Source organism: Hyperolius riggenbachi, chromosome 1 (genome assembly GCF_040937935.1).
Source record: "Hyperolius riggenbachi isolate aHypRig1 chromosome 1, aHypRig1.pri, whole genome shotgun sequence".
Taxonomy (NCBI): domain Eukaryota; kingdom Metazoa; phylum Chordata; class Amphibia; order Anura; family Hyperoliidae; genus Hyperolius; species Hyperolius riggenbachi.
The window spans coordinates 637410698-637437934 of record NC_090646.1 but is presented as its reverse complement, the minus strand read 5'-3'; the positions used below and the strand labels follow the sequence as shown (position 1 = coordinate 637437934).

General features: G+C 43.4%; 1 protein-coding gene across 17 annotated transcripts in view; it reads left to right on the top strand.

The window, feature by feature from the left end:
- Positions 1-27237, top strand: part of NEDD4L (NEDD4 like E3 ubiquitin protein ligase) — a 491133-nt gene that overhangs the window by 377696 nt on the left and 86200 nt on the right. For 12 of the 17 annotated variants that reach the window (XM_068251284.1, XM_068251285.1, XM_068251289.1 and 9 more), the window contains 4 exons: positions 5603-5677; positions 14331-14390; positions 20446-20577; positions 23602-23721. In XM_068251284.1, the coding sequence (XP_068107385.1) occupies positions 5603-5677; positions 14331-14390; positions 20446-20577; positions 23602-23721 (387 nt within the window). The remainder of the gene's footprint in view (positions 1-5602; positions 5678-14330; positions 14391-20445; positions 20578-23601; positions 23722-27237) is intronic. The other 5 variants (XM_068251286.1, XM_068251277.1, XM_068251280.1 and 2 more) reach the window with 2 other exon arrangements.

The following is a 27237-nucleotide window of genomic DNA, read 5'->3' as shown; positions in this document are numbered from 1 at the left end:
TTTGACACATGTGCTCTATACCCTTCCAGTTCAATACATTGTGCTCCTGTGAAGTCCACACAATCCAGCTTTGTTGCGGGGCACTGCGCATGCACTGTTCTGGGCCACGTGCCTCCTCCATCATGCTCATGCCCATAGCTGGGAGCGCTCTGCGCGGTTACACCTTAATGAACTGAGCCTATGCAGAATGCTCCCAGCCATGAGAGCATAGGAAAAGCGGTCAGACGGACATTAGTGTGTTTAGGCTTCAAAGATTGTGATTTGCCCTTTGAGGGAGGGGGGGGGGGGGGGACTGCAGTAGGTTTGCCCAGTATGGGGCTCGAAAATTTCTGATGGTGGCCCTGCCGAGCTGCACACAATTTTACATTAGATTTGCATATACACTGGATTATTAGCATGTCATTGACTATCGCTAGTTAGCATGACTGTCTTGCAGTGCTGCAGTCCTGGGTCCAGTACCCATTGTCTGCTTGGCTTCATATAATCGGCATTTTGTGCCATCACAACACCCAAGAGGACACACAACCAACTGCCAGGCTTCACCAGGGTATCCCAAGAGTGTACGAATACTCGGATCTCACTGCTAGCTAGTGGCTGCTGGCACATACAATGAATGAGTGTTGTAATATCAATGCCTGATACTTATAAGGAATAGAGAATGATTGGGCAGCAGAGCCCCTTTTCCTCACTTCAAGGACCACTATCACAATCAATTTTAAATGTAAAATGCATTTAAACACATACAAATAAGAAATATGTTACTTCAAGAGTAAAATTAGTCAGAAATGACTTTTCTCCTATGTCCCGTCACTTACAGTAAGTAGTAAAAATCTAACAGATCTGGCAGGTTTGTGATTAGTCCATCTCATCCTGTTCTTTTGTTTTTAGGGTGTTTTGTATTCTCAAAGCACATACTACATGGTTAGTTGCTCAGTTCAACTGCCAAAATAGTGGACAAACAGGCAAGGGAGGCCAGCCTGCACCTTTTTACAGATCCTTTGCAGGGAGTGCTTTTGTAAAGAATAAAGGGAATACTAAGCATCCCCTATGAGGAGATGGACTAGTCCAAAACCTGTCAGTTCTATACGATTTCTACTACCTACTGTAGGTGACATCACCATAGGAGAAAAGTAATTTATGGCTCATTTTACTCTTGAAGAAATGTACTTCTTATTTGTATGTGTTTACATGTATTTTACATTTGAACATTTTTCACTATAGTGGTCCTTGAAGTGAAGAAGATGGGCTCTGCTGCCCAATCGTGATCTATTCCTTGTAAGTATCAGGCATTGATATTACTGCACTCATTCTCTGTCTTGAACACTTTGTATATTACATTTTATAATTTTTTGTGCTAGTGGTCCCTTCAAGAAAACCTGTAAGTAAAAAAAAAAGTTCCCCTGGGGGGTACTCACCCCGGGTGGGGGAAGCCTCCGGATCCTATCAAGGCTTCCCCTGTCCTCCTGTGTCCCACGGCGATCTCGCTGTGCCCCTCCGAGCAGCGGGGATGTAAATATTTGCCTTCCTGGCTCCAGGGCAGGCGCAGTATTGGCTCGGAGATAGGTGGAAATAGCGATCACTGTAGGTCCTCTACTGCGCAGGCGCCAGTCTCCTGTACCTGCCTAGTAGAGCAGACCTGACGGAGATCAGCTATTTCCGTTTTTTTCTGCTGCTGAGAGCCGCAACAGCGCCCCTGCTGGAGCCAGGGAAGGTAAATATAGCAAGCCTTTTCAGGCTTGTCAAGACAGGATTGCGGGACGCTTCAGAGGAGCCAGCGCTGGATTGCCTGCAGCTACAGGGGAGGGGGAAGCCTCATTGGGACCCTGAAGCTTCCCCCTCCCAAGGTAAGTACCCCCCAGGGGACATTTTTTTGAGTACAGAGTTTTTCAGTCTCTCTGCATTTGTCACGCTAATGCAAATACATGAAGGCATCAATAGATGACCACTAAAATGTTTGTTCAGGATCATTTTAGCCATCAGTTTGATGTCTGCACAAATCTCCCTAGTTCAGCGATCATATAGGCTGGAGACGTTCAACTGGATACTATGTTTCTGGTTCTTGTCCCTCTCCCCTCTCCATACCACAGTGTCAGTGCAGTTATTGTGCACAAAGCATATTAACTGTCCACATAAAATGATCAGAGGTGGAACGTCTGTTTTAGCTCTTTGAACATTAAAGAGACTCTGTAACATCAAAAAGATCCCCTGGGGGGTACTCACCTCGGGTGGGGGAAGCCTCGGGATCCTAATGAGGCTTCCCACGCCACCCTCTGTCCCACGGGGGTCTCGCTGCAGCCCTCCGAACAGCCGGCGACAGACCCGACTGTCAGTTCAATATTTACCTTTGCAGGCTCCAGTGGGGGCGCTGTGGCTGCTCTCGGCTCCGAAGTAGACGAAAATACCCGATCTCAGTCGGGTCCGCTCTATTGCGCAGGCGCCGGAGACTTGCGCCTGCGCAGTAGAGCAGACCCGACGGCGATCAGGTATTTCCGCCTACTTCTGAGCCGACAGCCGTCAGAGCGCCTGCGCAGGAGCCGGGAAGGTAAATATTGACGTCGTCTTTCTCGGAGGGCTGCAGCGAGACCCCTGAGGGACGCAGGACGGCGTGAGAAGCCTCATTAGGATCCGGAGGCTTCCCCCACCCGAGGTGAGTACCCCCCAGGGGATCTTTTGACGTTACAGAGTCTCTTTAAGTGTTTTATGTATTTTTTGCAGTCCTCTTTTGTGACACTGAATTTTACATGGCAGAAATCCTTACCTTTTGGCATTAAAGGGAACCTAAACTGAGAAGGGTATGGATTTTTCATTTTAAAATAATACCAGTTGCCTGACTCTTCTGCTGATCCTGTGTCTCTAATACTTTCAGCCACAGCCCCTGAACAAGCATGCAGATCAGGTGCTCTGACTGAAGTCAGACTGGATTGCTCCATGCTTGTTTCAGGTCTGATTCAGCTACTACTGCAGCAAAAGAGATCAGCAGGTCTGCCAGGCAACTGGTATTGTTTAAACGGAAACTTCCATATTCCTCTCAGTTTAGGTTCCCTTTAAGCTTCATATATTTTGAGCCAAAGTGATCTTATTGGTTCTCAATAAACTTAAAGGACAACTGAAGTGTGAGGTATATGGAGGCTGCCATATTTCTTTCCTTTTAAACCAGGCATGGGCAAACTCGGCCCTACAGCTGTTAAGGAACTACAAGTCCCACAATGCATTGCAGAAGTCTGACAGCCACAGTCATGACTCATAAAGGCAAATGCATTATGGGGCTTGTAGTTCCGTAACAGCTGGAGGGCCGAGTTTGCCCATGCATGTTTTAAACCATACCAGTCGCCTGGCAGCCCTGCTGATTTATTTAGCTGCAGTAGTGTCTGAATAACACCAGAAACAAGCATTCAGCTAATATTGTCAGATCTGACTGTCAGAAACACCTGATCTGCTGCATGCTTGTTCAGGGTTTATGGCTAAAAGTATTAAAGGCAGAGGATCAGCAGGGCTGCCAGGCAACTGGTATTGCTTTAAAGGACATAAATATGGTAGCCTCCATATTACTCTCGATTCAGTTGCCCTGTAAGGGTTAAATATATATGTACAGCTTACTTTAGAACCCCTCAACCTCCACTTAACCAATTGCAATTATCGTTCTCCCCCCCCCCCCCCCCCCCCCCCAAAAAAGAAAAAACCCTCCTCCTTTGATGGCAAATCTATTCATTTGACATGCCGCATATTGCGTGGATGTGGAGTGATCCTTTCCAGGGCTAGCGGTGTAGAGTGATCTGGGGACAGTGTACCAGTGCACCCCAGACTCCCTAGGACAACCTGTTGTAAAGGCAATAGAAAAATGTGTCCAATTAAAATATTACATTCACTTTCCCTTTGCAGAGCAATTAAACAGAAGTCACAAAAACAGATTTGTGGTTCAGAGTGTTCACTATGAAACTAATCTGATAGTGAGGCCTTACCTGCCTAATGTGGCTTTGACTAGGGAGCAAGCATGGATGTTTGACCAGAACAGATGACTTGTTCCTAAACATGACTTCAGCATCCATCAAAAGCCCTTGTTTAGCAGCAAGGATGCGCTTCATTGATTTCATGAAAAGCAAAATTGCCTCGAAGCTTGGAGTGGTGGGGGAGTGGAAATTCACCTAGGCTGCCATTACCTAATGCGCTTTATGCCACTCTTCATCTTCCAACACCTCCGCATTCTAAACGGGAACTTCCACTGTGAAGGCGGAAGTGTCGGAAGATGGAGAGTGTGAGGTGGAGCGCATTGTAAGGGAGATGTCGGCCTAGGCGTACAGCTTCATTTTTGTGACTTGAAATGTGCTGTAAATGCATGGTGTTAGTACACCAACTCAAAGCAACAGATCTATTTTTTTTTTTTTTTTTTTTACTGCACTGCAGTGATTATTTCTGATAGCACTTTGCTGCGCCTTATTTAAGTGATTCTGTAGCATTAGCGTAATATTATATTCTGTTTAGTTTTTATATACCAAATCGTGTACTGAGGGCCAACAGCCCAAAACAGGCTGTCTACATGTGGGGTTGGTGTGGCTGTGTAATATCTAAAGCTATAGGCTTGCTATACACCAGCGGTTCTGGATGCTTGCCTGGCTTACAAGGGCGAAAAGGGATAATTTGCATATTCAGTAGTGGTGCACTATGGGTATCCACAAATGTTAACTTATAGCTTAATTACTGCAAATTTCCTTCTGTTTTAAGAAGGCAAATTCCACCAAGCATTGCTTATTAGTAGGAGGGCTTTTTGGTCTCTTTTATCCCCCTATACATTCCTAGTGGTTTGGGTCACCCTGAGCTGCTTGGTTTCTCTGTTCCAATGCAGATAGGTTTGCTTGAAAGTGATGGACAGGAAGTCGCCATTCCGCATAGCCTAGACTGAGAATTACAGGAAGTTCTTCACAGCTGCATTGTGGGGTGTGGTTTGTAAGCTGTTCTTCCTGCTAACATGACCTTCTCATAATTCAGCTGTGAAGCAGGTTTCTCTTCAGTCTAGACTGCACAAAACATTGGGAAGTTCCAGTTGGCCACTTTTTCAAGCTCTATTACACAGTAACCTTAGAAACAGGATTAACACAAAACATTCCGCTTTGACTTCAGTCTGTTGTAAAAAAAAAAAAAAAAAAACTAAAGTCTCTAATAGGAAGTTGTCCCAGCTGTAGCAGCCAATCAGTTTCTCCCTTTCATTTACTTACGATGGTCAACCCAACATTTGGCTTCTGACCTCTCTCTGATAAATGAAACCCCTTTGTGTTGCTGGGTTTCTGTAATCTGCCATTTCTGCGCTGAATCACTCTTCTGACCCAGGGATGATAACCTACTAACCTCAGACACCACGTTTTTTTCTCCACCGCAGCAAACCGCTTGGGAACGACATAAGGTAACACCACCACCGCCTCCCTCCCATTTGGTGAATATTTTTGAAAATGTAATTTTTTATTTACGTGTTTCATTCATTTTTCTTTGATGTCAGGGGTTTGGTGGTGTAAATATATTGAAAACGAATGAAAACTTCTGTGTCGGTATTGGATGTCGCCAGTGTTGACACCCAAGTCGTAAACTGACAGTTTCCTCCATGTCTTTTCAGCAAAGAGAGCCGTCCACCAGGCTGCGGTCTTGCAGCGTGACTGATGGGGTAGCCGAACAAGCGCATCTGGCACTGGTAAATCTCGCTTCTATAAATCTTTCTCGTTGTCCCTCCTTTCTCGGTTGCTTTTTCCTGTGGTTAAAACCAAAACTGATAGGTGACGAGAAGAAGAAAAAAGTTTGCTTTGTACTTTTTAACCAGGAAAAAGGCAACCAAATGTTTCTTCAACTCTTGGTGGTTTGGGTCTTTCCTCGAAACGGAGTCTCTTACTGATGCATGCTACTAAGTTTGATTACTTCCTACATAACAGAAATGTACGTTCTCAAAACTTGTAAAGAAGCAGCATCTGGACATCAGTATGGTTAGACAAAGGCAGATTTACTGTTCTGATGATGGCATGGAGTGGATGAAACAATGCACTTTTTTTTTTTTTTTATATATACTTTGCCTTTTATTAGACCTGTGGCAGTCACGTGATCAGCGATCAAAATGATTGGTCTTCGGTCACTCTATGGGTGCCAAGGCTGCAAAGCTGCTGTAGAGCATTGCAGCCACACAGAACGGGGTCTCCTTATTGTACATTTGAAAAAAATAAAGCGTTTGGTGCTGAAAACCTTGATAAAATAGGGTATTTATTGCAAATCGGTCAAGGTTACAGAGTATACTGTGGAGGGTGAACCCAGACCTCCAAAAAACATGAATCAAGGGGACCTCAGGATAGCCTAACATTAATAGCCCACAATAGCCTAACTAGTTGGACTGACCCTAGTCATCACACACATGCACACCTGCTGGCCAGCATTTAGGGCCCATTCACACTTGAGCGTTTTCAGAGCGATTTCAGCTTTGCTGAAAATCTCTAGCGATTGGAAAAACGTGTGCACAATGAAACTGTATGGAAGTGTTCTCATCTAAGGGCCCGTTCACACGTAAAACCGCAGAACGCCGGCGATAACCGCCGGCGTTTTGCGGGAGTGATTTTCCCGCAATTAGCGCGGAAAAATCACTGGACACTGCGGCGGTTTTGTAGCGAACGCGATTAGCGTGCTATGCACACTAATCATGATCGCAAATCGCGGAATGCTCGTCGCCGGCAAACCGTTGCATGCAGCGCGGTTGCGGTTATCTCTATCCGCAACCGCGGCAGGGCGAACACTGCCACTCGCTACATTGTGTAGCGGTTCTTGCAGAACCGCTAGCGGTTTGCCGTGAGTGGGAATCGCGCGATTCCCGCTCAGGTGAGAACGGGCCCTAAGCGTTTATCGATTTGCTGAAACGCAAACGCGTTGCATGCAGCGTTTTCTGAGTGATTCTGGAGCGATTAGCGATTCACTAAAAGTATTTGAATTGAACTAGAAATAGCAAAACGCTAATCACTGGAAAAACGCCCTCTATACAGTGAAAAATCGCTAGGAAAAAACGCCAGAAAAACGCTCAGCGTTTTGCGTTAGCGTTTTCTAGCGTGAATGGGCCCTTAGTTTTAACTGATTGTCCAGTATTGGCTAGATGCTGTGTGACAGTGTATGAACATATGGCCAAGGTGACAAGCACAGATCTCACCACTCCTTCCTGAATGCACAGCACATTGCGTCTTAGGCATCCGGTGTTGTGACGTGTCTGCCGATGCTGGGATCCCGCTGGCGGATTTTGTGATGTGCAGCTGTAAACATAAGCTTGTGCTGTCCTGAGGTGTGTCCCCCCCCCCCCCCGGTTCCGCTTCCTCCCCACCTACTTGTTTCACCAAATCACTGGGCTTTCATCAAGGCACCCAGAAAGCACATTTTTGCATCAATGGGGATGAACGCTAAAGCTAATATTAAAGCTGTAGAATAGTGAAAATAGTCAGTGATCAGCAAACCATAACTGTGAAACTGTGATACTAGGTGGTATATGTGTAACTCTTGCCTGGGAACTATTAGATCACTGTAGGGATTACGGATAGGTCATTGAATGCTGCATTGCCATAGCTCCCCCTGTTGTCTATTGGTCACGAACTACAGCTGAGAAGGGTGAGCAAACATAGCAGAAAGGTGTTGCTTTGGTAAGATTCCATGCAACTGTAATCAGTGTTTCCTCCCACCCCCAGTAGGGTTTCCTGAATGTTTTCTACTCGGGGACAAAAGCAACTGGGATGGCCAATATAGAGCAGGGAAACTGGGCTCTTATTCATAAAGCTACGGTAAGAGTGTACCACGCGTTACTATAGCCACACTTATGTTACTTTGGTAAGGACTGTTCCACAAATTAGGCAACGTCTGCAATGTGCTCATCGGTAGTAATGGGCAATCTTACCGTAGATCCGTGAATCAGGGTTCAAGTTTTTACTGAAGGTCATGCCGGATTATCCAGGTATGTCAAACCGGTCCTACGAGGGCCGAGATCCTCACACATTTTTGATACAGCTCAAATGAATTGGGTCTGAATCAGGGAAGGTGCGGTCCATCAGGTAGAACACCTTCCTCTCTTTCTCACTCCATCCTAAACACTGGCATGGATCTGGCCCTCCAGGCTTGGAGTTCGACACCTGTGAATTAGGCTTAATTACTGGTTGTAACTAATCAGTGTTGGGTAATCTTTGACACCGGTGTTCAGCTTTAAAGGATTAAGTAGAACCTCAGTCATTGTGGATATTAATTTTCCGGCTCGCGCTCCCTGGTGTTATCTCATCACCCTTCTGACATTTACAGACCTGCTTCATTTATCACTTTCCTGCATGATCGCCAAAGACACAGATTTCTTCTGACACATTTATCAGGCTTGGCAGGAAGATAGCTGGTCAGCTGAATTAGTGCGCTATAACGTGTCCCCTTCGATGTTTATTGCACTGATGTTGCCTTAGCAACCGGAATGGTCCACTCTTAGAACAGATGACGTTGATCATAAGAGCTGCTAACTCGTTCCTTACCACAGCGGGGAATGAAGCTTCTCGGACTGTCTCCACATCCTGCTGACTGACCAGCTTCCTGCTGCATCTTGAGAGCACCGATTTTTATTTGTCTGGTCATTAGATCGAAAAAAGTTGTGGAAATTGTATAGTGCATTAGCTTAAGAAGATGGGTGCCCCACATTTAGGAGCGACACATTTACTATAGGTTTACTCGATAGACTTTAGTGCAACTAAAAAACATATTGTGTATAGCAGTCAACCTTTTTTGTTTTTTTCTTGTGCTAAGAGTGCACAAATATGGCTACAGTCGAGGTGGCGTGAGATAGACCTGTGTATGTACGGTGCCTAGCACACTAATAACTAGGCTGGTTTCCTTTTTTTCTTTCTCTGCCTGAAAGAGTTAATCAGGTATGCAAGTGACAGTTTCTGTCTGGGTCTGGACCGAGTCGGACTGTAGCGTAACTCACTGATAAGAAATTACAGCCATAAAACACTTTCCTTGCAGTAAATGACTTCTGAGATAGAAAGTGTCAATTGTTCATAGATTTAAGCTCTGGATACTGAAAGTGTCATTGAGACACCATTCACACTTGAGCGTTTAACCGGCGATTTCAGCAAAACGATAGTGCTTGTGAAAGCGCTAGTGTAATAAAACCCTATGGGCCCGTTCTTACTTGGGCGATTTGCGCAAATCACCTAAAATCGAGAAACGCAAACGCGTAGCCTGCACCATTTTCAGGCGATTTCCCGGCGATCGGGTTTCAGTGCTATAGAAGCTCTGGCCCCATTCACACTTGCGTTTTGCCTTGCAAACGGACCGGATCCTGATCGCATCAGGACCTGATCCTGATCAGAACCGTACGGTTCCGATCAGGATCCGGTCCGTTTGCATCAGGCATGCATCAGGCTGCCATCAGGATCCGTGGGCAAAAAATAGCGAAATTAAATAAAATGTTGGGGTCAGCAGAAGGTGCACCTGGTGCACCTGTAGAATCAGGTTCCTCCGCTGTAGGCCTCACCTCCACCTCCGACATTCTACCAAAACAGCTCCAGCACGTCTGTCACTGCTGCTCCACTCCAGACATGCTTGGCCCATGTGTCCCCATCCGAAATGGCCGCTTGGATACGCATAGGAAGTGGGGTAGAATGTCAGGTTTTTGTAGGCAGTGTGTTCTGTGCCTTCCGTTCCCCATTGGTTTCTGTGTGCCTGATGGTGCTGTCAGGCTCCGGTCAGGAAGCGTGGGCCGGAGATCCGGACCCAAAAAATAGCGCATGTTGGAAAAGAGTCCGGAGTCCGAATCCGATCCGGCTCCGGTACGTACGGAACGGACGCGTGTGAACGTCCGCATAGACATTACGTACGTTCCGTTTGTACAGTATGCGTTCCGGATCCGATCCGGAAAATCCTGATAGCGAACGCTAATGTGAACCGGGCCTAAACGCGATCACGGAGAAATCACTGCACTGTCCAGTGATTTTTTTTTTTTTTTTCTTCCCGTGTGAAATTGCAGAAAAATCTCTACCGCAAAATGCCGGTAAAAATCGCCAGCGTTTTGCCGCGCTTCTAAGTGTGAATGGGGCCTTTGAGACAATGAAGCAGTAAACGCTTAAACTGTAACTGTCAGACATAAAGGCAAAAATCAATTCTTTATTTTTATCTTGTAAACAAGTAATGATACAAACCAGGCAATCCAAACGTTAAAATCACTATTACTTTTCTTGTTGATAAATGATCATTCCACAGATGACCAAATAAGAGTCAGCACCTGACTCTTATTTGGTACACACAAAATTTGGTACACAAAAAGGAAGTTACAGGGTATGCTGGTTTTTGTTTTTGTTTTTTGCTACTTTACTTCTCCTCAGACTTAACTAATGCAGCCGGAATGGCTGAAGCATCTTTCCCTCCTCTTTTCCCCTCCCACACCTCTGTTCCTGTCTGGTCAATATTTCTCATGCTGAGACTATGCACTTTCTATAGTGAAGGGCGGGCAATGCATACACAATCAGGCAGAGGCGAGTAAGGGAGGAAATGACATCAGGATTGGCTTCAAAATAGCCACAGATAAAATGGGAAGTGCTAAGGATTACTTTTTTTAGTGTAGAAAAATAACAAATCTAACTGTGGACAGTGGAATACATATGTTATATAAGTAGAGCAAGTATTTATCTACTTATGTAAGTGGATTTTTTTTTTCTGAGATAGTATGGCTTGACCGCTCCTCTTCAAAACTTAGATTCAAATATAAAATAAAACGGTGGGATATCTTAAAAAAAAAAAAAAGAAAAAAAAGTCAATCTTAGGAGTAGGAGGATAGATGCAATTGTTTCTCATTAGTTTAATTTCACCTCAGATGTCGTTTAACTCTGATAAAGACTGAAACTTTATCCGTAATTACGATGGCCGGACCAGCCTCATAAATCTTTTGTGGAAGAAGCTGGGCATCCGCTGAAGGAGGCTGAAACGCTGTGACTGGCGATGATTTACAAAGCTGCCGGGACTCGCGCTGACAGAGCTGAAGATTCTTCTTGTAGACAGTCTAACGCTGGAACCATAAAATTGTGCAGGGAAAAATGAAGGGAGATGGCTGGACTTTCCGAGAAAGCTCTGATCATTTGCTACAGGATGACAGCTTGTATGAAGTGATAAATTGGAGCGACTGCAACTTGGCGTCCATTATAATCCCGTATTGTGACGCCGACACCTCTGATGGAACCAATGTGCTTATTAAAAGGCATAAAGCATACGACTTTTAATTAATCTTCACACCCATAACAAGCGTAGCCACAAAAACCTCTTATCTGCAGGATGGACCCTTGTATCCCATAAAGGGAAGGTTAGTAGTAGAGGGCCTCCACAGCCCTGGGCCTTCTTGCCCTCACGGGGGCTGATCCCTTATAGTTATGCCCCTGCCTCTAGCTTTATTTATTAAATATTATGTATTTATTATTTATGTGTATCAGCTAAGAAACCATGTTTAATGTTGTATTTTCTCTTATGCTGACAGTCTTTCAGCGTCCTAGAAGCTAAAATATAGAAACTATTGACCTTTACCTATATCCTACTCTCTAAAGCCAGGAAAGTGGTTTATGGCTTTAATTCCTTGTCAATGAGGATTATGCCATCATCTGACTAAAGTCCCAATTTAAAGAAACTGTCACTTGCACACCCAAATGTTAACTCTTTCAGGCAGAAAAAGAAAAGAACACAGCTAGTTATCTGTATGCCTAGCACTGTACGTGTTTAGCTCATCATGTCACCTTGGGTATCCTTTAACTGTAGGCTAGTTGATCCGCAGTTAATGGCTTTGATTGGGTTAGTTTTTCTCTCCTTAGATTAGTGGTTATTTGTATATTAGGATAATTTCTTGCTTACTGGTCATCTTTTGTCCTGTCTCTCCATGTACAGTAGTAATAGTCATCAGCAGCTATAGACGCAGGTCTAATTTTCTTAATAAGAAATCCAGTCCTGTTGCTCCAGGTAATTGATACTGGCCTCAATTCACTAAGATCATGCTGGAGATAAGGCAAGAAAAAACTTACCTCCACACAGTGAGAGAGTTATCGGATCTCTTCATTCCTTAAGTTACCTCCTCTGTAGTTAAGTTACCTCCTCTGTAGTTAAGTTACCTCCTCTGTAGTTAAGTTACCTCCTCTGTAGTTAAGTTACCTCCTCTGTAGTTAAGTTACCTCCTCTGTAGTTAAGTTACCTCCTCTGTAGTTAAGTTACCTCCTCTGTAGTTAAGTTACCTCCTCTGTAGTTAAGTTACCTCCTCTGTAGTTAAGTTACCTCCTCTGTAGTTAAGTTACCTCCTCTGTAGTTATTTTTACGCGTAGTTAATTAACAGCCTGTCTTTAACTTTAGAATTCTGGAGTTATTTTAACGATTGAAGAGTTAACTTAAAGACAGAAGAGATAACTTTAGGTTTGCCTGAGGTACGATGTTTCCAGAATATGACATGCCTGATCACCATGGTGATAACTCTAGAAACGTGATTAAAGACAGGAGATAAGCTTAGTGAATTGAGGCCACTGTCACACTCCTACAGGAAATTGTACCGTCAATCATCAATATGTTTTATGGATTCCTCTTTGGGACATTAAGAAGCCCTAGAACCTCCCGACTAGTTTCGTCCATTCATGCTCTGGTCATCACTTACACGCCCATCTGCTGCCAGTAGCGACTTGGTTTGAAAGCTTGATGTTTTAAATAGGCCATGTTGTGAAATGACAGTGTCACTAGTCACTCATTAGCGGTTGCCATCACTCACGTCTCACTCGCTCATGTTTCACCACAACATGATTATACTCTTCTACACTTTCCAGGAACTCATAAGAAACACGTTTTGGGACGTACATCATCTAAACCCCACTTGAGGGCTTCTTAACCCAGAATTTAAATAATTCTAAGAGATACCATATAATAGACCTTCGTGTAGATGTCGTTTTTTGTTTGGGGTTTTTTTTCTATTAGATTTTTTTACATGGGCTTAGGCATTAAAGGACAACTCCAGCCAAAAAAGTAAGCAATTAAAATCTGACGGAACCAACAGGTTTTGGGCTAGTCCATCTCCTCATGGGGGTTTTCTTTTCAAAAGCATTTCCTGAACTGCATTTCCGAATTGCCAAAATAGTAAGATGCCAGCCAGCCTCCCTACTCACTTGCACAGTATTTTGTCAAAACTTGGCAACTGCCGTTCAGAAATGCTTTTGAGAAAAAAAGAAAACCCTGAGAATGTCCCATGCGGAGATGGACTTGTCCAAAACCTGTCAGTTCTGTTAGATTTTAACTGCTTACTTTTTTCGCTAGACTGGTCCTTTAATAAGGCGAATAGGAGTTGATTACTCTTGCTAGGTTAAAAAAAAAAATTTGGGGGGAATATCAACTGTAAGAGGAAGTGAATTTAACCTATTAACTGCAACAGGATTTGTTGCACTGAAGTACAGTATATAAGATTTTATGATACGTAAATTTTATTTCGACTTAAATTGTGATTCTTGGAAAATCAACTTCACCAATGATAATCTGACCAAATTACTCACTTATATAATTAATACTAATCTGTGAATTTTTAAAGGACCGTTCCACCCAGAGCTAATCCTATCTTAGATAGCTTGTTACCTCCTTTGTATCTCTGGCCCTTCCTGCAATGCCAGAATGGTGCCATCCAGCCTGCCTCTGGAATGAGCACACCTTTTCCTCTGCATTATGGGAGATCCATCAAGGGCTGTGGCTGCTGAGGTTGGCCAGAGATGGACCTTCTGGTGTGAAGATGTCCTCGCTTTTAGTCCTTGAGAGCTGTATAGGCTCGTACACATGGGGAACAAATTATCCAAACAATGAACTGATTGTACAGATAACCTTGAGAAAAAAACAACGGTTTAGGTGAATGATCTACGACTATTCTCGTGTGTTTCAAATGGCCACCATGAGGGATTGCTTCAGCAGATCATCGTTCAGTCAGCAGTGTGTACAGAACTATGAACGATTGTGTCCGCAAAGTCTGTAGTGTATGTAGGCACTTCACCTATATCCACCACCGTTTGCTGTATCGTTCGTAGTCTTCTACTAGTCTAGTCTTTTAATGTTGACGTCCCATTGCGTGGATATCTTGAAAGATAGATCGTGGAACAATCGTTCATCTTCCTGTGTGTACGTAGCTTAAGAAGCAGGCACGTAATCTAGCTTTCCAGCCACGGCACAGATGTTGCTCTAGTTCTGGGTGGAACTGGCTTTAATTTCACCTTTTGGTGTGATTCCTTCACTTTCTAATCTTACCCGAGCACACGGCACTTACCACAAAGGCTGTAATACTTAATGCTCACGTTGTCCTTTAACAGCCAACCAGTCCAACCGGAAGAGCTCGCTCCTCGACCGTGGCAGGGGGAGAGGATTCCACGGTAATATTTGCACAATTCTTCTGAGTAATGTGAACAATGCAAACAAATATAAGGTGGCTTAAAACTTGTCTAAAGAAAAAAAAACAGTCCATCTCTTGCATTGGAGAGCAGTGGCTAAATGGACATCTGACGGATCTCGTGTTCTGTATAGAATTTGTTTGTACATGTCCATTTACAATAGATCCGTATTTCTCTATTGAGACGCTGTTTGATTATCTTTGTATATTAATTTCAGATACATTTTTGAGTAATGTAGCCTACGTGTTTTTAAAGGACCAATAATGTATACAATCACTGTATTTTTTGGACTATATGATGCTCCTGACCATAAGACGCACCTAGGTTTAGAAGACAAAAACCAGGGGAAAAATATATATATACTAAACCTGGCACATCCATGGTGAAGGGGCAACTTGTGAATTATGCCCCCTTTGTATCTATTGTGTCTCTCTGTGTCCTCCACTGTCCCGCGTGTCCCCAATGTGCCTGCCTCTGTCGTCCTCTGCATGGACAGAGTACAGGGAGTCCCCAACAATGCAGCAGGTTGGAGGTTCGGATTGGCAGGTGTTCACAAGTCAGGTACTCTGTGCATTTGGACTATTAGACGCAGTGACTGCCCCCCCCCTCTGCCCCCCCAACACACACACACACACTTTTTGAGGAGAAAAAGTGAGTCTTATAGTCCAAAAAATACAGTATAGAGTGTTTGCACATATGTATTTAAAATGTTACAAGAAGTACATTTCTCACAGATTAAAAGGCACTGTAAATTACTTTATCAACGATGTTCCTGTCGCTTACAGAAGTATCACAAATCTGACAGATATGACAGGTTTTGGACTAGTCCATCTCATCATGGGGTATTTTAATTTTTTCCCTTTAGGCTGCATTTATACATGATCCCACAGCAGGGGAGCCTGCCACGGGATCGCCACACTGCACAAAATTATACTTCATATGACCGTGCTTCAGAGTGCACCAACAGGGTCCTATGCATAGGCCCGCCCCTGTTCAGTGACATACCTGCGGCACAGGAAGTATGTCATCGGGATTTCCGTCTGTTTGGCATGTCCCACCGGTCTCTGCTGTTTACACACACTGCGTCGCCATAGACTTAAATTACTGCCTAATCCATGCGGTAGCCACTAATCATGTGGTAACCAACAGAAGGCTTCTGACGGGATTGTGGCGATTTGACTAATTACAGCACAATGCATCGCGAGTATGAAAGTTTCCATAGTTCCAAGTTTTCCAATGATGTGCACACTAAGGGCTTGATTCACAAAAGGGTGATAACGGAGTTATCTCGCCTAAAAGCTTTGCACGTGCAAACTAGGGTGCTAAGCTTTTAGGCGTGATAACTCAGTTATCACCCTTTTGTGAATCAAGCCCTAGCTATGCAAATTCAGTAAGCTGTCCAGTAAGTGTTTTTAAAAATAAGGATAACTCTGAGAATCCCCCATGAGGAGATGGACTCCAAAACTTGCCAGATCTGTCAGCTTTTCACTGCCCACCGTAAGCAACAGGATCATAGGAGAAAAGTAATTCCTAGTGCATTTTATTCTGGGAAAAAATATACTTCTTATATACATGTGTATAATGTTACCTTTTTTTTGCAATAATGATCCTTTATGTGGAATTTAACATTTGTGACTAAGGACTGGTTCATACGGGCGTTTTTGTGGCGTTTCGGTACCGCTTTTTTGGGGATCTACCACGGTCACATTCAAGTGAATAGGAGCATTTAGAGCTGGCTTTTGCAGGCTCATGAAAGCCGGGCAGTAGATCCCCGCGTTGCGTCTCCTCTCGAAAGCAACATGCAGCTTTCAGGCCTTGTTCACATTGCGTTCGGCTCGCGTGTCCATGGACTTTTTTTGAGGCTTTTTTTTTTTTTTCAGATTCCGGGTGCTTGGGTGGGCGATTCGTTTTTGTGCTTAGCGGTTTTCTAAGCATTTTTCCCGAGCGGTTTTGTAATTCACAAAACTCTTTGAGCCGGAAAAGAATAAATACAATGTATTTATTTTTAAAAACGCGAACACAATCGGTACACAAAGCGATTTTGTAAGCGTTTTGCGTTTCTCCTATACCTTCCATTGACTCTCCTCAAAAATGGTACACGTACCGCTTCTCTGAACGGACAGCGCACGACCCGCGCTGATATGAACCTACTCATAGACATTTATTGTCCACGTGGTCGGTGGGCGTTTTTGAAAACCGCACGCGCCGAAGACGCCTGCAGTGTGAACAAGCCCTCAGAGATGGTAAACGCTGGGAAACAATTGTAGGTATCCCTAGCCTTGAAGGCTTCCCAAAAGCCAGCATCTAAACGCCGGCGTTTGAACGTGGCGCAGAGTGAAAGCTCGGCAGAAGCCTGTGTGAAACGGCTCTAATAAAGCTTGATCTTTATAAGATACTGCAGAGGGTACATTTTTGTTAATTTCTTGCAGGATCTGCTGTCTCCGTTGTGATGAGCATGAGCAGGTTCATGATGATCTTGAACACTAAACGAAAGTCTGACATGATGCATATTATGACATGTTCGATACAATGGAGACACTGAGGGGTTTGTGCCATAGGCAGGGACAACATACCCAGTTACCATGCCTGACACAATTCCATTATAGTGTGGGCCGAGGCTTAACCGGACGGTTTTGTGTTGTATTTTTTGGGTACGTTTTCACTATCTGCATGCAAATTTGCATGTTTGTTTCCGGTCGCGTAATTGCTCATTTTCTTTTCGGGTTTTTTTTTTGTGTGTTCTCTGTTGACATACGTGAAGACGCACAAAACGCCCGACCGTGAAGACTGTAGCACAGCACTACTGTCCAGATACTTTTCTGCATGCGGATTCTGGATACAGTGGAAACCGGCCCATTGAAATTCATTGCTATGCAAATCTGTGTGCAGAAAATGCACACAAATTCTCATGTCGTGGAAACGGGCCCCTAATTTGGATACTCTGCCTTGGATGAAGATCTTTAGCCAGAGTTGGACATCGTAGTGAGCCACTGTTCTTGCCTGATCACCAAACATCCTGGATTGTTATCTGTAATGAGATAAGATGGTCTCATTACCAAATATGCAGAGATACTGCAGGCTACACAAATTGGAGTGCCTGCAGTGGGGGCTCGAGTCCTTCAAGGTACTCCACCAATACAATGCAAAGGGATAAGGACTTGAGCTCAACTACCAATAAGGACATTTTTTCAGTTTTATTATGCAAAGATCATGGTTCTGGTCTGCACCATGATCTTAGCATAATAAAAAAAAAATCCTAATTGTTGGTTGAGCTCAAGTCATCTCTTTGCATGATGGGAGACCAGAAGATGACCCAGCACCGTCTTCATAATGTATTATAAGCTCTTTATTAAGGCATTATCTTGACTTTTGTATCTTGCCGGTCTTGCTTCTGATTGGCCGACCCAGCGTCACTGCCCCTATTCTAATTGGCTCATTATTTTTGAGCCAACTATATAAAGGTAGATGTTTCATTATTGTGTCAGAGGCATTGCAAGCTTCAGAAAGGGAGGATGTCCTCCCAAAACGTTGCTGTTCAATGCATTAGCCTCCTGTTATGCTGTACCCTACCTTTGTTTGATGATGCCTTAATAAAGAGCTTATAATACATTACAAAGACAGACCTGGGTCATATTCTGGTCTTCCAGTCTGCTTCAATCCCCAAGGTCTGAGGGATCTAGACCTACAAGCACATCGACCTGTTTGGTGGGTGCAACCTGCATCTTGGCAGTTCCATCTCTTTGCATGATCTCATTACAAGTCTCTTCAAGCTAAATTTTTGAACTTGTTCACAGATGTTGGAAACAGTCGCTGTGTCACGATGCCACGCGTTGCTTCTAATATTCGGTGCTGTGGTACCATGGCAACTATTTTGCTTGGTAACCTCTTGTAGATAAATTACCATGGGGCACCCAGGAGACACTTGATGTAGCGTCTGCTGAATGAGTTACTGGTCAGTAATTGGCATGGAACACAAGTGTAAACGCCACCATTGGTCCTCTGTGTCTGCATTTTCACCAGCAATACCTTAAATCCATCCCCCAATCCTTCCATCACCAAGTCTCTGACTGGTCTTCAATGCTAGCATGAATCATCCTCCACTGCAAGCGTGGAGGGTAGACAAATGTAGTGTTAGCAACATCAAGTCCTACCCTTCTACTTCTAAACCGTGCCCTACACATGAATTTTACCATGTGTAGTTTGGCATGTGCCACTCCTTGTTTGCATAGCGTGAGTAACCATGCCGTAACCTAAAAGGTTGGGAACATTGTTGGAGAATTACCGGTATGTCAAGTTCACATTAGTGATGCAAAAACAACTTTGCCAATCTGTACTGACCCTTTTTATTTTTTTTAGCTCTTTGACCACATAAACATCAGGAGAGTAACATTACAGCTTCTGCTCATCTGCTTTAGCCAAGTAGTATTTCTAGGTAGATGTACGATACAGGAAATTTTCTACTTCCTGTGAGCCGATCGGGTATTGGCTGCCACCTGTTGGGCATGTCACAGGCGATTGTAAAACCGTTTTATGTTGTTTTGGGACCCCTAAAAAAGGGGAAAAAATATCTACCCAGATTTGGGTCTGCCATTCCAAGCATCCCGCTTCTGCTGTATCTATTCCGATACATGCTTTTGTGCCTTTGGTTCAGCTGTAATGTTTCTCTCTCGATGTTAATTACTTTACAGGTTTAAGGAACCACTTATTTGACGTTGGAAGACCGTTGCAAGTTCATGCATTGCAAATCTTTGATGAGGGAGACTAGTTTATCCTACTGCCTTGGGCTTTCCCAGCTACTAAGCTTCAGTTAGTGCCAAGTCCCACCCACCAGTGATTGGAAAGCTGTTCACCTTTCATGCCAGACCACTTTAGGTTTACCTTTTTCTTTTATACTGTATTTTACATTTTAATGAAAGCTCCAGGATGCACTTGATACGTGTATACCGCTAGTTACATCAATTTTTTGTCATTTATCTTTGAATGGGGTTTTTCTAATCAGAAGCTTTGAATGATTACTGAGAACATTCATGCTATTGAAACCCGGTGCATAACATGGGGTAAGTTTAAAACTGTCCTTCAGGCTCTTGTCTGTTTACTTACCCTGTTGTGTATGTTTAAGAGCCCATACACTCTTATTTTCCTGGCAGATTCGATCAGTATGAGTGCTGCCGTTACGGGGACGCCTGTATTTGTTTGGCGGTGCACCCCTCTGGTGTCTTCTCTCCCTCGCCGCCAGGCTGCCTGAGTCCTACGACCCTTCACCCGTGCATTACATAACATACTGTACGTGCCACCGAGTCGCGGGTACAGGCGCCTCGGCAGCGATAGAGGACAGAGGAGGAGTGCGCTCGCAGACAGGTGAACTTAAACTCCGCTGCAAACTCTCTGCATGGCCTGGGGGAGCACATTACTTGGGGGAGACCTGGAGAGGGTTTGGCCAGCGGTGGCAGCTCTATAGACTTTCAATAGAGATCATGCTAAAATCGTTTGAAAATCTGTACAATGTATGGCATTAATAGGTCAGATTTCGATCAGAGAGGGATGTATCTTGTGGTCAAATGAGGTGGCTATTTATTTGTGTATGTCCTACGCAGTCAGAGGACAGCTTTCTGTAGCTTTTAAAAGGTAGCAAAATTGTCCTTGAAGCTTTCATACAAATGTCTCGGCTAATCACCGGCTTGTTCAGATAGGCGAGTATTAGAAACTTGTGCTGATAACATGGACTAGACTGCAAATCTTCTTCCTGCTAAATGCCTAAATCATGGACTTGATCATTAGGAGCCCTCTTTAATCCTGTCCTCATGAAGACTAGATCCGTGGAGGACTTCTGGTTGGAGAAGTATGTTGGCTAGGCTGAATTTTTTGCCTAGTAGAATGTTCCTCACCTAACTCGGCAATCTTTCCATGGTTGTCTTCTATGTCATTGAAATTATAAACAATCTGCTGACTCGTATTTATGACATGAACGATTAGGTCTACCTGTTGTTCTTTAACGTGTTTGTGACATATCTGAGTGACCATCATTTCTTGCAAACAGCCATCGGTGGCGTATGTACATACTACCCCGGGTTTACCGTCAGGCTGGGAAGAAAGGAAAGACGGTAAAGGACGTACTTATTATGTCAATCATAACAATCGCTCTACGACATGGACCCGTCCAGTCATGCAGGTACGCAGAACGTTTCCCAGCATGCTCTGGGCTAGACAGACGTAACCTAACATGCTCCTTTATTTTCCTGAACTCTTTTGCGGACCTTAACGACATTAGTCAAGTATTTCAGATGCATGTAGGCAATGATTAGTTAAGGTGAAACTGTTATTTTTATAGGGAACCTGGTAAGAAACCTGACATCACTATAATAGACAGCAGTAAGACCATATGACCGAACTGTACTTAGTTTTCCGGCAAACTTTTGGAACTCATAAGGAGGAACACTACTGAATATAACGTAATAAATGACCTTACAAATTACTTAGTTAGGGTCTTCCCACTGTAAAATCTTTCCTCACCCTGATATACATTCTGAACTTTCACAGGTGCTGACCTGTTTACAGCAGGCAGCACCACTGCAGAATGTTTTTATAGTGTTCCGCTGCGAGCAGAAATAACGCCTGGACTCCAAGAGTGCGCAGGGAGAGGAATTCTGCATACTAAACAGCCTAGGCTAAGCATCACTGGGAGGGCGTGGTTACATACCAATATACAGCAATATATAGATATAAGAAGGGTTTTTGATGCTGAAACCAGGAAAATTACTGTAAAAGTAAGCATCCTGAATAATTTACTGCACTCTGTCACTACAGGACCTCTTTAAAGTTAATGGGAACTGCATTTAAAAAAATGAGACAGATACTTACCCAAGGAGAGGGAAGGCTCTGGGTCCTATAGAACCTTCCCGTTCCTCTCCTGGTCCCCTCGTTCCAGTGCTGGCTCGCCCCGGTAACAGTATTTGTCTAATTTAGTCAAATACTGCTTTACCCGGCCGAAGAAGGCTTCAGAAGTCTTCAGGGAGCCCGAGTGCTCCTGAAGAAGGGCGGCCCTGTACTGCGCCTGTGCAAGCACGCTCTCTTGCACGCTCACGCCTGTGCAGTATGGAGCTGCACGCCTTCAGGAGGACACGGCTCCTGAAGACTTCCAAATAGCCTTTCGGTGGGGGATTTAATCGGGGGGAGCCAGGACAGGATAGCGAGCACCGAGAGAGGAGCCGGAAGGCTCTACACGACCCAGAGCCTACCCTCTCCTTAGATAAGTGTTTGCTTCATTTTTTTTTTTAAATGCGGTTCCCATTCACTTTAAGTTTCCCCTTCAGGTATCATACGGAATGGCTCTGATTGAGTCCTGTCATGCCTAAAGAATTTGGGAAGCTTGCAAGACAACAATATAGTTAGTCATTAAAGGCATTGCCTAAATCAATGCTTGTTTTTCCAGTCTGTCCGGGATCTATTTAAGAAAAGTTTTTGTTCTAGATGGTGCAGAGTTGCTAAGAAGTCCAGTATTTGTTAACTGGGTCCTATGATTCCCCGGTGTGAGAGACACCAATGAGGTTCTCTTCATTATGTTTACTGAAGCAGCGGAAGGCAACCAGGAGATCTGGTGAAGGACCATGGCCTGCAGCTATTCATAGGCTTCACCCTCCAGAACTAAATCCTTTATTATGAAATGGGGCAACCATAGGATGTTTTAAATGTTCGGAAGAGTGCGCCGATACTGCTGTGAAACAGTTAAGGTAGACCTAAAGGAATGGGATGTCACGTGACTACATTTTATTTATAGACGTTAACATTGGCACTATGATTTGGGGGAAATCTGTTCGAAGACCTGACTTTTAATGCAGGAAAATGCAGTATAGAAACGTTAGCATTTTATGGGTCTTCTATATACTGTTGGAACGTGAAGAACATTCTATGAACACAGCTCATGTACCAAAGTTCCAAGGAAATTAGCTGTGTGCTGTCTTTACATCGAACAGTTGTATGTGAAGGAATAAGTGATGTTCCAAAACCACCTTAATGTATTAATTTACTGGCACTAGAGCCAGATTTACAGCTCAGGAGCCTGTTGATACTGGGCTTCTGGTGCCTTAAACTCAGGCCCTCAACTCAGACCACACCCTCATATTAGGTAGGCATCCCTCCTCCCCCGACTAGGTAGCCAGATTTTCCCCAGTATTTGGTAACCACATTATTCTAGCAACAAGAGAGTTCATAACGCTCTACCCCCTGTAATCACACCAGTCGGTGCAGGATCAGGCAAGCCAGGCCATGGCAGGACAAATGAGCAAGGAAGGATCCGCAAACCAAGACAGGTTGAAGTGAAAAAAGGCTGAATAATTTATTCGAAATAATCCACAGAAAATGCAATAAAATCACAGGATCAACTCACGCGTATCGGGCCTACAATCTGCCCTTAGTCGTAGTTAACTACGACTAAGGGCAGATTGTAGGCCAGATACGCGTGAGTTGATCCTGTGATCTTATTGCATTTTCTGTGGATTATTTCGAATAAATTATTCAGCCTTTTTTCACTTCAACCTGTCTTGGTTTGCGGATCCTTCCTTGCTCACATTATTCTAGGTTGTAGATGTAATAAGTAGGGGGACATTTGGGGAGGGGAGCTGTCTCTCCTACATAAGGCACCTGTAGGCACAAGCCTACAGTGCCTTATGGTAAATCCGGCCCAGAAATCTGCCACAAATAATTCTCTAGGGTACCCAATAAAATCATATTGACCAATGTAGCCTGAAGTGCAAACTTCAAGTAACTGCACTCGTCCCTCGCTACTCCATTGCTCCTGCAAATGACTTTAAAGTGGTTCCTCTGCTTCCTGTGATCATATCTGATTAGGGTCAGCATATGGCAGAAGGGGTGCAAAGGAAACTGATTTATAGAGAAACTTTGTTTAATTCAACATGACTTCTCTTATTGTATTTGCGGAAAGTACAGAGCTTAATGCTAACTTTTACTAAATTACAAAAGGACTTGACGGACAAAAGGTCTAATCTTACACTATGTTCATGTTCGTTACCAATGGCTAACATGGTATTAGGGGTTGGGTAATTTGAATAGAAAGTAAAGGACAGTTACAATGCAAATCGCTAACATTTGACATGGAATCCTTGTATGTTTAACCAATTTTGCAAGTTCTTCTTAGGATGTCTTAAGCCTGCTAACTATTTTTTGCCTTTGAAACCAGCATGCAGAAGATGGTGCGGTGGGATCCACCTCAAGCAGTAGCAATCATTTGAGTGAACCTCAAATTAGGCGGCCTCGTAGCCTCAGTTCCCCCACAGTCACTTTGTCCGCACCACTGGAGGTGAGAGTGCTCTGCCTCATCTAACTCAAACTACCTCTTCTCCCTCTTCTTTGCTTGACGTTCCTTTCATCTAATTTTCTCAATGGCTCTAGATCTTTAAACCATCTTCTTATTTTTTTTCGTCTTCTTCATTCTTTTAATATCAAAATCTCCCATCTGGTCTGGCTTATCTATGCTTCAAAGCTTGTAACTGCATCTTAATATCTTCTTGTTCTTCTTCTTCGTCATTTTTTATTTTGACTTTATAATTTTTGTTCTTTAACTTGGGATTGGTCTTTATATGTTTGTATGATGTTTATTCCATACTTGTTGGACGTTATTGTTGATCGTCATATAATGCTGGCTTCATACTTTGATTTTGCATTTTTTGTGTGTGGTGGTTAGAGGGAAACTTTTTGTGTCATTTATTTTATTTTTAAATTCACTCCTCGCTTTAAACTTATGCATTTCTCTGCTGATATTTAGTGTGGATAATGTCTATACTCTATAAATGACGACAATGCTTCTCACCTTCTGCCTTGTTTAGCTTTAACAGCTCATGTTTTTTTAGGAGTTTCGATACCTTTCACTGTTCGTCAAATAATTTGATGTGTTCACTTTTTTTTTTTTTATTTCTGGAGTAAGTTCTAGAATCAAGACCCGTTGGGAGTACTTGAGGCTTGAACTTTAGAAACCATTAAGTTCTTACGTATTAAGGTTGTCAAAACGATTGCCTTCTTTTTTGCAGCACTATATCCTATTTGCTTAATTTATCATGCTCTCTTTCTGCTGTTTAAAAGTTGAATCAAGAAAATTGTGATGTCCAGGTAATAAGCAAGACAAAACAGAAAAAAACGCAGTGAGGCCCCATTTACACTAGAGCGGTTTGCCGGCTATTTCGGCAAAACACTCAAACTCTAGCACTTTTTTAAGCGCTAGTGTAATAAAACCCTATGGGTCCGTTCTCACTTGGGCGATTTGCGTTAATCACTGGCGATTAACCCAAATCGCCAAAAGCATAGCCGGCACCATTTTCAGGCGATTTCCCGATGATCGCGTTTCAGTGCTATAGTAGCGCTAAACGCGATCGTGGGAAAATTGCTGCAGTGTCCAGTGATTTTTCTGCGTGAAATCTAGGAAAAATCACTCGCCGGCGTTTTTTGCACTTTCAAGTGTGAATGGGGCCTTATTCAGCTTCCAAAAATAAGTTTTTAGCATGGCCCAAAATATTGGAGACATTTTTGTCAACGGGAAAAAGTGAAAAACAGGTTTATAAAATGGTGTATATGTAAAAATAATTTACCTGAATTGTTTTTTTTTTCATTTAACATAATCCATCAAGTTGGCTAAATAACAAAAAGTGTGAGTAAGCAACATTTTTGAGATGTCATCCTTTGGACTAAATTTTCCTTTTTCCCAATGCCCTGAATTTGAAATTCTAGCCAATCCCATTGTATAATGACTCCCAGGCAGCACTGCCATTGTTTTTTTTTTTTTCCGGGCCCGATACAATTTTTGTGTCAGGTGTCACTTAGGCGCTGCAAGCAATTTAAACTTTCCTTTGTGCCGCATGCAGGGTGTTCCTCAGGGTCAGAAGGTAAACACGGGTTCCCTCAAGGTGTATATCTGGGTTCTCTAAAGAATGTTTCTGTAGCATTTTCTTTTCACTACTAGTAAAAAGGCCCGCCCGTTAAAAAAACAGGCCCTAGTCCACAGCAGCCCCCCCTGCAATGCGTGCACAGACGCGTCCCAATTGCCCATCCACCATCGCTGTCCAAAGTATTAGCACACAGGGAGATGTTGCTTGCTTGGCAGTTGGAAAAAGCTGTTATTTCCCACAATGCAATGAGGTTCACAGACCGCAAACTATCAGGTCTGGAAGCACTGACACGGGGAAATGGAACACAGAGACACTTGCAAATTATTATATAGGACTAGGGATCTTAGCCCGTTTAATAACGGGCTAGGGCCATTACTGCCGCCACCTATCAGAGCGCGCGCGCGCATGCTCTCGCCGCCCGGCCCCCTGCCTGTCCTGCTCCCGTCCAATGGCTGTCCCTGCGGCACATGCCCAATAGCACGCAGAGACATTAGGGTTTTATCATATAGGATTGTCCCCGTTTCAGGCCCGCTACTAGGAGCTGTTAAATTTTAGGTATTTGAATGAGTGTAGAGCTCTGGGTCGAGATAATGAAAGGTGAAAAGTATAATTAGCATTCTAAGTAGTAATCCTGAATTCCTTTGGAAATGCAGTTACAGACCTGATATTCTTTTCACAATCCCGACACTCAGAAAAGAGTATATAATCTATTCAATTTGTATCTTGTGACTTTCTTTTGTAAGTTGTTCAACGTATAAATTATCAATTGCAAAGGGGGTTATTTATACTGCTTTTACATGATGCATTTACCGTGTATAAATATTGAGAAATCTAGATTGAACGTTAAGGTCGTGAATATGTAAAAGCCTAATATTCAGTGGCAACACAAATTAAGCCAGTTTTTTTCCAAATGTCTAGTGGTAATAGAAGAGAAATTTGCTTAGATTTTTAATGCCGATCAGCTTACAAAGAAGTAATTTATCTTGGGTGAAAAATGTATATACCGGTATGTATTTTTTTTTCTTGGAGTTCACATTTTACATTTTCTTCTATGGAAAGTAGAAGCAGAGAGGTAAAAATTGATTCTAATCAGGGGCCTCCAGCAAGCCTTGGATGGTGCTGCCCAATGTTCCAACCCTTTCCATTACATGCTCTTAGTGGCCCTCACAGCCTGGAGGCCCATCTCACAAGGGTCGTAAAACCAGTGCGGCCATCGTGATCTTCACACCCGTAACAAGTGTAGCCACAAAAACATCTGATCAGAAGGATGGACCCCTTTTTTTAAGGAAGGGTAGTTTAGTAGTGGGGACCCCTCACTGCTCTTGTTGGGCCCTTGATCTCTTTTTATAAGCAGAGTTTCTACTGCTCATGTTTGTGTCAGGTTTGCCTTAAGAAGCATGTAGGTTGTTCTAACCCCAGTGTTTCTCAACATTTTACTGGTATGTACGCCTTTTAAAACCCTGTACTCACCAAGTACCCCCTAGCATAGTAAACATTATCACAAGTACCCCTTTACCAATATATATTTAATCGTAGTACATAGTAATTGGTTTCTAAACCATTTCCAAGCACTTACTATTGCTTTTCATTAGGTAGGATACGAATTTGGTGTTTAAATAAGATTTATCATTTTCTAAAACTCTAAATTTGTTATTCTTGGTTAACTAAATAAAGCTCGAGTACCCCCTGTACCCATCAGAAGCAGAGCCGGCCATAGAGTACGAGGGGCCTGGGGCTAGTGTCATATGCGGGGCCTAGAGGCATAAGTAAAGGCCATGTACTGTACCACCACAGTCACGGCTTGTCCACCTCTAAAGCAGTATGGCTTATTATTGTTTAGAAACTTTGTTTAAAAAGGCCCCTAGGCCAACCAATACAGGAACAATTACAATACGTAATGTAATCGAACTGTACCTATCCCTAGCTCCCCAGCCAGC